At 47.2% G+C, this 12,053-nt stretch overlaps 1 protein-coding gene across 1 annotated transcript in view; it reads right to left on the bottom strand.

The window, feature by feature from the left end:
* Positions 1–12,053, bottom strand: part of nup188 (nucleoporin 188) — a gene marked incomplete at its 5' end in the record, with an annotated part of 29,138 nt that overhangs the window by 1,257 nt on the left and 15,828 nt on the right. Inside the window, 19 exons of the mRNA XM_083657684.1 lie at positions 137–210; positions 304–435; positions 679–894; positions 1,697–1,771; positions 1,905–2,042; positions 2,482–2,634; positions 2,855–2,947; positions 3,065–3,265; positions 4,064–4,242; positions 4,458–4,603; positions 6,554–6,639; positions 6,745–6,822; positions 8,243–8,438; positions 8,821–8,888; positions 8,981–9,050; positions 9,147–9,316; positions 9,751–9,957; positions 10,274–10,514; positions 10,751–10,876. Of these exons, the coding sequence (XP_083513810.1) occupies positions 137–210; positions 304–435; positions 679–894; positions 1,697–1,771; positions 1,905–2,042; positions 2,482–2,634; positions 2,855–2,947; positions 3,065–3,265; positions 4,064–4,242; positions 4,458–4,603; positions 6,554–6,639; positions 6,745–6,822; positions 8,243–8,438; positions 8,821–8,888; positions 8,981–9,050; positions 9,147–9,316; positions 9,751–9,957; positions 10,274–10,514; positions 10,751–10,876 (2,649 nt within the window). The remainder of the gene's footprint in view (positions 1–136; positions 211–303; positions 436–678; positions 895–1,696; positions 1,772–1,904; positions 2,043–2,481; positions 2,635–2,854; positions 2,948–3,064; positions 3,266–4,063; positions 4,243–4,457; positions 4,604–6,553; positions 6,640–6,744; positions 6,823–8,242; positions 8,439–8,820; positions 8,889–8,980; positions 9,051–9,146; positions 9,317–9,750; positions 9,958–10,273; positions 10,515–10,750; positions 10,877–12,053) is intronic.

The raw sequence follows: 12,053 nt of genomic DNA, 5'->3' as shown, positions 1-12,053 counted from the left end.
TCTTAAAGGGATACACACACAAATGAGGGATATACGTACATGCAAATGCTGCATCAGGTATCAATGGGTTCAAATGTGATTAATTGCACAACCCTAAGAGAGAGGCAAGGAAGGAAGGGTGCCTCAATTGACTTACTTCAATGCTTGGATCTCCTCTGATGAGGCTAGTGAGGCGATGCTCAAGGAAGCCGGCTCTTTCTTCTTCTCCATCTACACACGGAGACAGCACAGGAACAGTCAGGAACATGGACAGTTGGGAGCTCAAATGAGTCGTGAGTATATTTTGAAACACTGAACATCTACCTCGCTCAACATGCTGAGGGCCACGTTGATGGTGGCTAGCAGGGTCCCAAAGGAAGGAGCCACATCAGGGTCAAACGCTGGCGTTGTGAAGCTCAGGACAAACAGGGTCCTGTACTCTGCCAAGTCCATACACTGACCCCCACACACACACACACACACGACCCAGACAGTCAGCATCTCAGTCTACACACACTATACACTGATCCAGAGACAGTCAGCATCTCAGACAGTCTACACACACTATCACGGCATTAACGTCAAAAAGTGGTATAGTTTCTTACAATGTGGCTGGAAACATCCGATACAGAATGACAATAGAAGCGAACAATGTCTCAGTTGAATTGGGGTCAGAATAACCTAATGATGCTGTCTGACCTGGTCCAGGAGTATCTGGCAGCAGTCTGGGGTGAAGTGCTGCAGAGTGGCCAGGGTTTTGCTGAGGATCTTCAGGAGGCTGCACTGGACAGCCAGCAGGGCTTTCTGCTCCGCCTCCTCTCGCTCACCTCCACCTGCCGCCTCTTTAGACGGGGTCTGAGGGGCCCGTTGGGCCCGGGGGAGGGGCCCCGGGGGCAACGCCTCACCATTTCTAGCCTGAGAAAAACAACAGAAACAAAGAGATACGTCTTAACAGCAGCGTGGCAACATTTTCTTTGGCTTGTTGAACCCAGGAAAATCTTGTCTGACAAGATGTGACAATCACCAAGTTTTCAGTAATGATCTGGCAACTACTTCTTTTCAAAGACTTGGTTTTATGCACAATACTAATAGACTGCTACAGTCCTGATTATTCACGGATGGCACGGTAAGATAGCAGATACACTAGTTGCCCTAGATAACAGTCGTCAGTTCAATTTCTAAAATTAAAATACAACATAATCAAATATATTATAAATGATTACTTGATTACAGCGCCTGATAATGTCAAACCATATGAAGTCAGACATTTTGGTTTCTGCAGCCTGACCTCCAAGTGGATACGACCCAAGACGTTGTTTTTACAAGCAGCTGAATACGATCTCAAATCACGTTTCAACATTAAGCGACCTGCGTCGTGTGAATAACAGCCCAGTCTCAGAGTTTGGTAAAATTAGAACCTGGTGTGGGATTTGAACCTGGGGCCCCTGGCTTGAAAGTCACCTGTCTATCCACTCGGCTATCCATTCGTTATTATCCCTACCCCGAACTCAATACTTAACCCTAACCCTTTGTTGTTCTTTGTCAGCTCCTTTTTTGGAATAAAAGTCACTTTTCGAATTTGCTTTTGTGCGGAAGTAGCATAGTACTTCTTCTCTGCCAGTGAGGGGAGCTAGTCTAGCAGACGTGATACATGATTGTATTGCACTGCTACGTGATATATGGTCGTATAAGTTGGAGGACATGTTGGGTTTCTGACCTGGAGGTAGTGATGGAGCATCTTCTTGCTATGGAGGAGGTATGTACACGTCTGACACAGATAGCACAGGTTAACCTGTGTGGAGGAGAGAGGCGGAGAAAAAGCTCTCATGAAATTATGCACTGAATGTTCAAAGACTGCATTCACGCTGTATTGTGGCTGCGCCAATGGAGTTGCATTATCTGAGGCAGCTTTCCTCCGGCCTCACCTGTACGTCTCGGAGCAGCTTGGGCAGGTGAAACTGCCACTCCTTACAGAAGCTAGACAGCTGCAACAGGAAACCCACTGTGTGGTCGGCCTCGTCCAGACAGGCCAGGCTCTGCACGGTGCGCACGGCGTTTAAACACTGAGCAGGAGAGAGGTGGAGCACATACACAGACGTGTTGAGCGCACAAGGAGATGTTCAGATCCCCAATGAGAAAACGCTTTCAGATATATATACAAATGCTGTATGTATTTATTTTTTAGATCCTTTTCATCTCTGACACATTGCACACATGCATAAACGTTGGCTTTGGCTGCACCAGTAACCGCAGTACTGCACAGATTAAAATAGACTAGACTGAGGTGCTGGTTCTGCTATTTTGCGCTCTTGTCGGCACTTGAAGAGCGCTCTCCCTGCATAATAATACTTGAGGTGAGACAGCCAGCACTAGCACAAGTCACAGCAGGTTAATCTCCCTGTCAATTTATTATTATTATTAGTAACATTTGTTTTGGCAGACATTCACCTCACTGGACATCACTCTTTCAATAAGGATAATTCCATCCCATTGCAGTCCTACCTGGAGGATGCGTTCCTGATGTACTCCAACAAAGTCAAGGGCTTCATTGATGAAGTTGTAACGTAGTGTCTTGAGCAGACTCTCCATCAGGGACATGCAGAGGCGGTACACCCCTGGCCAGCAGGGGGAGTCCTGGGATTTGCGGGAGAAACCCTGCACACAGACAAGCCATGTTAGTATTACTATGTCCATATCCTTTTTTTCTATGAACTTGATTTCTTTGGGGATGGGATAGTAGTTTGTTTGCATGTTCTCCACTTCTCTCATATGTTACTGTCATATCAACACATCATGTGCTGTCATTCTGTAATGCAGGTCAATCAGATGCAGGCCCATGATTTGGGATCAGCACAACTCCTGTTCTTTCTGTTACCTGTGATGCTCCATTTGAAGAGACCTCATAGACACTGAGAAGAGGGAGACAGATCGTCTGGATGACTCCTGATCCAGCAACAGCTGCTGCCCCCTGGAGGGCAAATTAAGACATGGTCAACATTTGACATCTTACACTGACAAGAAGTAATGATGTAAGTGCATCGTTGACAGTACAGTTGATGTTAGAGGTGTGTGTTTGCGTGTTTACCTGAGGAGTGCGGGCCAGCGTGAGCAGCAGGTGTAGCGCAGCTTCGGTGAAGTAGAGGTTGTGTTTGGAGCGCAGACTGAGCTCGACGGCGCTGAGAACAGAGGGGAGGACCGGGACCTTCCTCATCACTAAAACCCAGTGCTCCCCGTCCTCATCAGCACGACACAGCTCCTTGGCCAGGTGGAGAGCCAGCACACACACCTGACCAAAACAGGGCCAAAGGAAAAATAAAGCTTAAAGGGACAGCTCAACCTAAAATCCAAAAAACATATTTTTCCTCTCACCTGTAGTGATATTTATCCATCTATATCGTTTTGAGATAGTTGCCTGAGTTTTGGAGATATCGGCCGCAGAGATGTCTGCCTTCTCTTCAATACAATGCAACCGGATGGCACTCGGCTTGTGGTGCTCAAAGCACCAAAAAAAGACATTTGAAAAACTCAACAGCATTGTCTCTTTCCAGAAATCATGACCTGGTTACTCAAGATAATGCACAGACTTTGTTGTGAGCAGTTTCATGTAGGAACTATTTTCTTTTACAGTCTCATGTAGGAACTAGCTAGCAGCTAGCGGCTGTAGTTCGGTCAAAAGAAAATAGTTCCTACATGAAACTGCTGTTAAAGTTAACAGTTAACAGATAATTTAACTGTTAAGTTAAATTATCCTTTATTTAGCAGCAGGCAGCAGGCAGCCGCAGTGCAGCGCCCGGGGACCAACTCCAGTTCTTTTGCCAGTACCTTGGTCAGGAGCACTGACAGGAGTATTAACCCTAACATACATGTCTTTGATGATGGGAGGAAACCGGAGCACCCGGAGAAAACCCACACGGACACGGGGAGAACATGCAAACTCCACACAGAAAGGACCTGGGACGGACCGGGGTTCGAACCCGGGACCTTCTTGCTGTGAGGCAACAGTGCTAACCACTGAGCCACTCTGTCGTTGAGTACAGCCCCCAGCTACTGTATGCATGTCCCTCCTGTTCTCTGCCCAGCTCACCCCGTCTCTCTGGTCCTTCTGAAGGCTGCGGGGACTCTCTGTCTCCATGCTGTCCTCGTCTTCCACCGCGTCGGCCATCTGGCTCATGTGGCGAGTCATGTCAATCAGGGCCAGGGCCTCGTCCTTCACCGTCTCACACACACACAGCAGTAACTGAGGCAGCTGGGAAATCTCCCCACCTGGTGAGCAAAGAGGTTTAGAATACACTCATACAAGGAGACATACTGAACACGTACTGTATGTACTACCTCCATAACATACTGAACACGTACTGTATGTACTACCTCCATAACAGACACACGTACTGTATGAACTACCTCCATAACATACTGAACACGTACTGTATGTACTACCTCCATAACAGAGACATGCAAGACACACACACGGCGCTCACCATTGAGCCCCTGTATCTGCAGCACAGATATGACTGCAGAGAAGACCTTGGCCTTGGTCCTCTCCATCAGCTGCTGGTCAGCCTGCAGGACACTCTCCAGGATGAGGGACAGGGGGGACAGGATGTCAGGAGCTGTAGCTACCACACTGGAACCAGGAGGAGAGCAAACAGACAGTTGATAGACCAGACCTGCACATCCAAAGCATCAAGGCCGCGCCCCTTTTTGGGGGACAGAAAGAATGAATAGCGTTGTTGTGATGGTATTTTTGCCGTGTTTTTAGCTAGCATAGACAAAATACCAATTACCGTAATTTCCGTACTATAAGCCGCACCGGAGTATAAGCCGCAGCAGCAAAATTGCCTGTTTGTTACATATAAGCCGCACCGGACTATAAGCCGCGGGTGTTTTAATGTTTTTGTTTTTTTTTGTTTTAATGTTTAATTACCATATGTAAGGGTTCGTGCACAGAGGGGATTGTCGGGAAAGAGATGGCTGTTTGAGGAAGCTCCCATTTATTAACATTTCAACAAAACAACATAACACAACACCACCTGTGTTTTTTTTTACAGTGCACACAGTGTCCGTGGTGTGGTGAAAAGAGGGCAAGAGAGGAAATTAAAACAGAAGTGGATTTATAGTTAGAAAGAGTGCTAAAGAAGAGAGAATTCCGTTTTTTTTTCTGAAAAAATCCATAGATAAGCCGCACCGTTATATAAGCCGCAGGGGCCAAAAAACGTGGAAAAAGCCGCGGCTTATAGTCCGGAATTTACGGTAATTAATTTCGGGTTCAAGTGTTTTTTTGGTTTGATAAACATGTCTACTAATTATTTTGCGACCTTGCCCAAACCTGAACGGTCGAGATATATGAATAAATTAAGGTTGACTGGTCTGTCGTCATGTCCGTTCAGCCTGAGTCAAAGAGGATTTCCGCATTCCCCCAAAAAAGGGGCGCGGTGCAGTGCGATGACGCGGTGCAGTTCTGGTCTGTGGGAAATAGGGCGACAGTCTTTACTGTTGACTCACTAAACCATCCAATCGGTAGTAGCGACGGGCGGTGTGTACAAAGGGCAGGGACTCAACGCGAGCTTATGACCCTCGCTTACTGGGAATTCCTCGTTCATGGGAAATAATTGCAATTCCCAATCCCTATCACGAGTGGGGTTCAGCGGGTTACCCACGCCTCTCGGCGAAGGGTAGACACACGCTGATCCCACTCAGTGTGGTGCGCGTGCAGCCCTGGACATCTAAGGGCATCACAGACCTGTTATTGCTCAATCTCGTGTGGCTGAACGCCACTTGTCCCTCTAAGAAGTTGGACGCCGACCGCACGGGGCCGCGTAACTAGTTAGCATGCCGGAGTCTCGTTCGTTATCGGAAATTAACCAGACAAATCGCTCCACCAACTAAGAACGGCCATGCACCACCACCCACAGAATCAAGAAAGAGCCATCACTGCAACATTCAGGAAATCCTTTAACTGCCTCTCCATCTAATCACAAACACACATATGCCCACCTTCTCTCCATCTACTCACAAACACACATATGCCCACCTTCTCTCCATCTACTCACAAACACACATATGCCCACCTTCTCTCCATCTAATCACAAACACACATATGCCCACCTTCTCTCCATCTACTCACAAACACACATACGCCCACCTTCTCTCCATCTACTCACAAACACACATACGCCCACCTTCTCTCCATCTAATCACAAACACACATATGCCCACCTTCTCTCCATCTACTCACAAACACACATACGCCCACCTTCTCTCCATCTAATCACAAACACACATATGCCCACCTTCTCTCCATCTACTCACAAACACACATACGCCCACCTTCTCTCCATCTAATCACAAACACACATATGCCCACCTTCTCTCCATCTACTCACAAACACACATACGCCCACCTTCTCTCCATCTAATCACAAACACACATATGCCCACCTTCTCTCCATCTACACAAACACACATACGCCCACCTTCTCTCCATCTAATCACAAACACACATGCACACATTCACATACACACATGCACAAACACACATACACACATACACACATGCACAAACACACACGCCCACCTTCTCCACTGCTTGAGCAGGATGAGAAGCAAGGTGGCCATCATGGATCCAAGACGTAGACAAGGTAGAGACGTGGGCACCATCAGCTGGAAGAGAGTGAAGGAGTTTCAAAGAGAAAGAAGAGCGAACATGTGCTGCTGGTGAAAAACGAGGAAAGGAAGAAGAGGTTCATATGAGAACTGATGACTCACAGCTGCTTTGGTTCCATCCAGGACGTCCATGAAGAGCTTCAGTTTGACCGAGTCCTCTGTCAGCTGCATCACATCAGCCTGGAGACACAAAACACACGAGTCAGCAGACCAGGTCTGCATTCTGACATCACCTACAACACTAGAGTCATGACTGACCTGACTATGACAGACCTGCATTCTGACATCACCTACAACACTAGAGCAGGGAGTTCCCCAAGCCCCGGCAGCCGGCTATTTCTGCGCCTACTGGCCTCTGGCCTACCGGTTACTTTATACACTGTTAAAAAAAAAAAAAAAAAAAATACAGTGCACCTGAACGCAACATACAAGATACCCGCTGAATAAGTGTCCAAATGTTCATGTCATTCTGGTCAATACTCTCACTTCTGTTATAACATTTCAGTCTGGAATATGGAATATCTTTCAATAATCTGTATGACTAAAAGGCTAAAAGTAATCTCATGTGTAAGAAATGACTGTTCTACAATTAAGTAAAACTGTAAATAATGAACTTGTTGGTTTTGGATTTATTTAGCTTCAAGAGTGCATTTTTATTCTTGTGTGACCCTCAACACAGGCTTTGAGAATCCCGGGCCACTTACTGATACTTATGCTTAAAGTAACCCACTCATATTCTGGTTTATTTCAAGAAAAACATTTTGGCTAGTGGAAATTCTAATTGGCTGGTAACTTCTAGCAGCCATGTGGCAGGTGGTCAAAAAAGTTAATTTCAAGCCCTGCAGGGAGAGCAAGTGGTGACATAGGAGTGAGTGAGAAAAGGATCAAATATTGGTGTTTAAGACTGAATAATGACATCACAACTGTTCATTTAAAATTAGTTATTCCTCTAAACCTGACTTCAAATGCCCAACATTTTTCCGCGCCGGCTGGCCCCCAACACTCAGCAAAATCTGGCCCTCTGGTTTTTTTGTGGCCCTCTCTATCATCAAAGTTCCTGGGTTACGGCATGACAATATTTGTTCGGCCCCCAGCAACAATCTAGGTTTCTCATGTGGCCCCCCATGAAAAATAATTACCCACCCCTGATCTAGCCTCTTAAATTGGTTCTCAAAGTGAACCAGATTCATGCATTTTAGTTTAAAATGTAAACATTTTTCTTACAGGGGCCATGGCCCCCCGGACACCCCAAGAGGGTCCAAGCAAGGTCTACCCACCACAATCTCTCCAAATCCTGTGGGAAACATAGTTATTAGTATTTCTTTTGTTCTTAAAAATATAAATGGCCTGTTTGTGTTTTGCAATATGGATATTGTTTTATTTATAATTAAATTGAGCATTGGGCCTTTATAAGAATGTTTATTTGTATTATTTCAATTGTCACACTCATGGATACATATTTGAGGTTTGTTTATTAATTGGGAAAAGGACCACTGGAACAAACGCCGCGAACATGAGCCGGCTACTTTTTCAATCTGACTGGCTACTCAAAGGTTTGGGGAACTCTCTGCTAGAGTCATGACTGACTACTATGACATACATGATTAGTGGATAGGATGAGCAGCATCCGCCAGGCAGAGATCAGCATCTGGGTCTCGGAGAAGGAGGAGATGCCCTCCTCCTCTGTCTCGGCCACGTGGCACACCAGGGACTTGACGTACTGGGACCAGTACTCATAGCGCCGCCCACTGGAGAACTTCTGCAGCGCATCCTTCAAAGACTGCTCCAAGGAGCCACTGCAGCACCACAGAGATTGCAACTCACCGTCAATTACAAGGGATTTGAACCATTAATAACCCATTGATACCTGATGCAGCATTTGTGTGTGTATCCCTTTAAGACCATGAACCGCGTGACGCGGTTTGCGGTCTTAAAGGGATACACACACAAATGAGGGATATACACGCAAATGCTGCATCAGGTATCAATGGGTTAAAGCAGAAATACACACTGTGATATTTTGTTACAGTATTCAACAGGTTGCCTTTGTATTGTTTTGTTGTGCATCTTGCCCAACTACACCCCAAAAACTCTGCTTTAGGTATCGACGTCAACACACTGAAATAGCCATAGTCGGCAAACCTAATGAGCCACAAGCAGATACATTCATGAACTTACCTGGCAGCATAGTAGATCTCCAGGCCAATGATTTTCATGACAAAAGCACAGGTCTCCAGAACACACGGCTGAGAACAAACATTTAAATCTGTAAGTTAACAACCACGACTCATGACTCATGTCATCATCAGTATAGCAGGGTCAAAGGTCAGTAGCGTACCTCTGTGGTGTCTGAAGGGGAAGTCAGGGTTCCGAAGAGAGGGGTGCTCACATTTTCCCAAAACCTCTCTCTGTAGGAGAAATGCAGTAATATATACATCATTCATAATATCTCTCTCTTTCTATTTTCAGATCAAGGCAAAGATGGTGAGAGAAAACACACATACTTTGTGCGCAGGACAGAGATGGCGCTGTCCCTGCGGTCCTGCCAGAGGGCGAGCAGGAAGGCCAGTGCTGCTCGGTGCAGCAGGGGAGGACACCAGTATTTTCCCTGCTGTTTAGAGTCGATCAGGTCCAGCACCAGCTGCAGACAGCTCCACTCGCCCAGCAGGAACTCCTACGGGTCAAGCAGACAATCAGCTCTCCCTTCACACTCAAAAGGTCCAGTCTGAGTCAACACAGTTACACTTCTCTCCATATTCCCTACAGTCTGAGTCAACACAGTTACACTTCTATCCATATTCCCTACAGTCTGAGTCAACACAGTGACACTTCTCTCCATATTCCCTACAGTCTGAGTCAACACAGTGACACTTCTATCCATATTCCCTACAGTCTGAGTCAACACAGTTACACTTCTATCCATATTCCCTACAGTCTGAGTCAACACAGTGACACTTCTATCCATATTCCCTACAGTCTGAGTCAACACAGTTACACCTCTATCCATATTCCCTACAGTCTGAGTCAACACAGTTACACTTCTATCCATATTCCCTACAGTCTGAGTCAACACAGTTACACTTCTATCCATATTCCCGCTGTCGGCACCTTTGAGCCCTCGCTGCCATCTTTGACCTCCAGGTTGAGGAAGAGCTCGATGAGGCCGGGCTGGGTTTCCACGGCGACGGTGAGGAACTCCAGGATCATGACCTTGATCCTCATGTCTTCTGTCCTGCTCTGCAGCCGAGTCAGGAACGCGTCTCGGATGGCCGCTGCGTCACTGCCCAGGCAGGCGTAGACCGACATGGGAGCCACCTTCAGCGGAGACAAACTGTACCTTTAATTTCAGTCTATATTTTGGTTCAAAACTCAGTAGTACCTCAGCACTGACCTACTCAGCACCACACAATTTGTTGCCCACATTGGCGCTTGGCGGGTGTTAATTTGGGGCTGTGTGTGTCTGTGTGTCTTACTGTGGTGTCTGTGTGTCTGTGTGTCTTACCGTGGTGTCTGTGTGTCTTACCGTGTTGTCTGTGTGTCTTACCGTGGTGTCTGTGTGTCTGCGTGTCTTACCGTGGTGTCTGTGTGTCTTACCGTGGTGTCTGTGTGTCTGTGTGTCTGCGTGTCTTACCGTGGCAAGCCTCTTGAGCAGCTGGATAGCCAGGCGGGGCAGCGCCGGGTCATGTTTGTGGTAAATATACTTGGCCAGGACGGCTATCAGATTGCTGCCATGGCCCCCGTGCTGCGTCAGGGCCTGCTCCAGGGGGGATACCACGTCGGAGGGCGGCTTCAGACGGATCACGTTGTTTGTGACGGAGAAAGCCAGCTTCACTGTCTGGATCAGAATCTGACCCGGGCCCTCAGAGCCACCACTACAAAAAGGGTCAGAGAGAAAGACACAGAGAATGTTTGATATGGGCTCCCCAAAACGTGAAATCACAACTACTTTATGTCCAAAAGGTGTGAAGTTTTCATTTCACTGGTGATCAGAAAAAACAACATTGAAGAGAAATGCAGAATACAGAAGAGAACAGAAGAGAAAAACAAGGCAAGAGGGGATGATGCTCAGCACCACTTAATTAAGATATGTTTTCTGATTCAGTCTCACCTGCTGGGCTGTGCAGCCAGCACCATATCTATGGTGTCCACTCCTACTCCCATGATGTTGACCACCGCCTGGCCGGCCTCAGTGTTAGCCAAGCTGTAGATACACAGGGACTGCAGGGTGGGAGTGCTGCAGCAAGGAAGACAAACAGAAGAATAACTTATTATCAACTTCAGTGTTATCGGTGATTTATTTTTTATTTATTTTTATTTAGCATTTATTTATACAGGGGAGATCTCTTGAGAGCAAGCTCTCATTTGCAAGAGTGCCCTGGGTACAGAAAACATATACAAAGAGGTTATAAGTTTACAGACATGATAAAACAATCAGAACAAGTGAAAATATTTCATGTAAAACAGGAACACTCCTCGTGTAGGGCGCTCTCTAGGAGCATTCTGAAAGAATTCAGAGGGATCAATCGCTCCAATTTTAAATGGTCCTGGGGCTTATTCCATTTGTTAGGAGCATAAAAAGAAAAAGCAGTGTTTCCCTGCTCAGTCCTCATGCGTGGCACAGACAGTCTGACATAAGACCTGCTCAGTCCTCACGCGTGGGACAGACAGTCTGACATAAGACCTGCTCAGTCCTCACGCGTGGGACAGACAGTCTGACATAAGACCTGCTCAGTCCTCACGCGTGGGACAGACAGTCTGACATAAGACCTGCTCAGTCCTCACGCGTGGGACAGACAGTCTGACATAAGACCTGCTCAGTCCTCACGCGTGGGACAGACAGTCTGACATAAGACCTGCTCAGTCCTCATGCGTGGGACAGACAGTCTGACATAAGACCTGCTCAGTCCTCACGCGTGGGACAGACAGTCTGACATAAGACCTGCTCAGTCCTAACGCGTGGGACAGACAGTCTGACATAAGACCTGCTCAGTCCTCACGCGTGGGACAGACAGTCTGACATAAGACCTGCTCAGTCCTCACGCGTGGCACAGACAGTCTGACATAAGACCTGCTCAGTCCTCACGCGCGGGACAGACAGTCTGACATAAGACCTGCTCAGTCCTCACGCGTGGGACAGACAGTCTGACATAAGACCTGCTCAGTCCTCACGCGTGGGACAGACAGTCTGACATAAGACCTGCTCAGTCCTCACGCGTGGGACAGACAGTCTGACATAAGACCTGCTCAGTCCTCACGCGTGGCACAGAGAGTCTGACATAAGACCTGCTCAGTCCTCACGCGTGGGACAGACAGTCTGACATAAGACCTGCTCAGTCCTCACGCGTGGCACAGTCTGACATAAGACCTGCTCAGTCCTCACGCGTGGCACAGTCTGACATAAGACCTGCTCA

Source organism: Poromitra crassiceps (assembly GCF_964638095.1).
Source record: "Poromitra crassiceps genome assembly, chromosome: 21".
In the NCBI taxonomy this organism is placed as follows: Eukaryota; Metazoa; Chordata; class Actinopteri; order Beryciformes; family Melamphaidae; genus Poromitra; species Poromitra crassiceps.
This window is presented reverse-complemented; position numbering and strand designations above follow the sequence as displayed.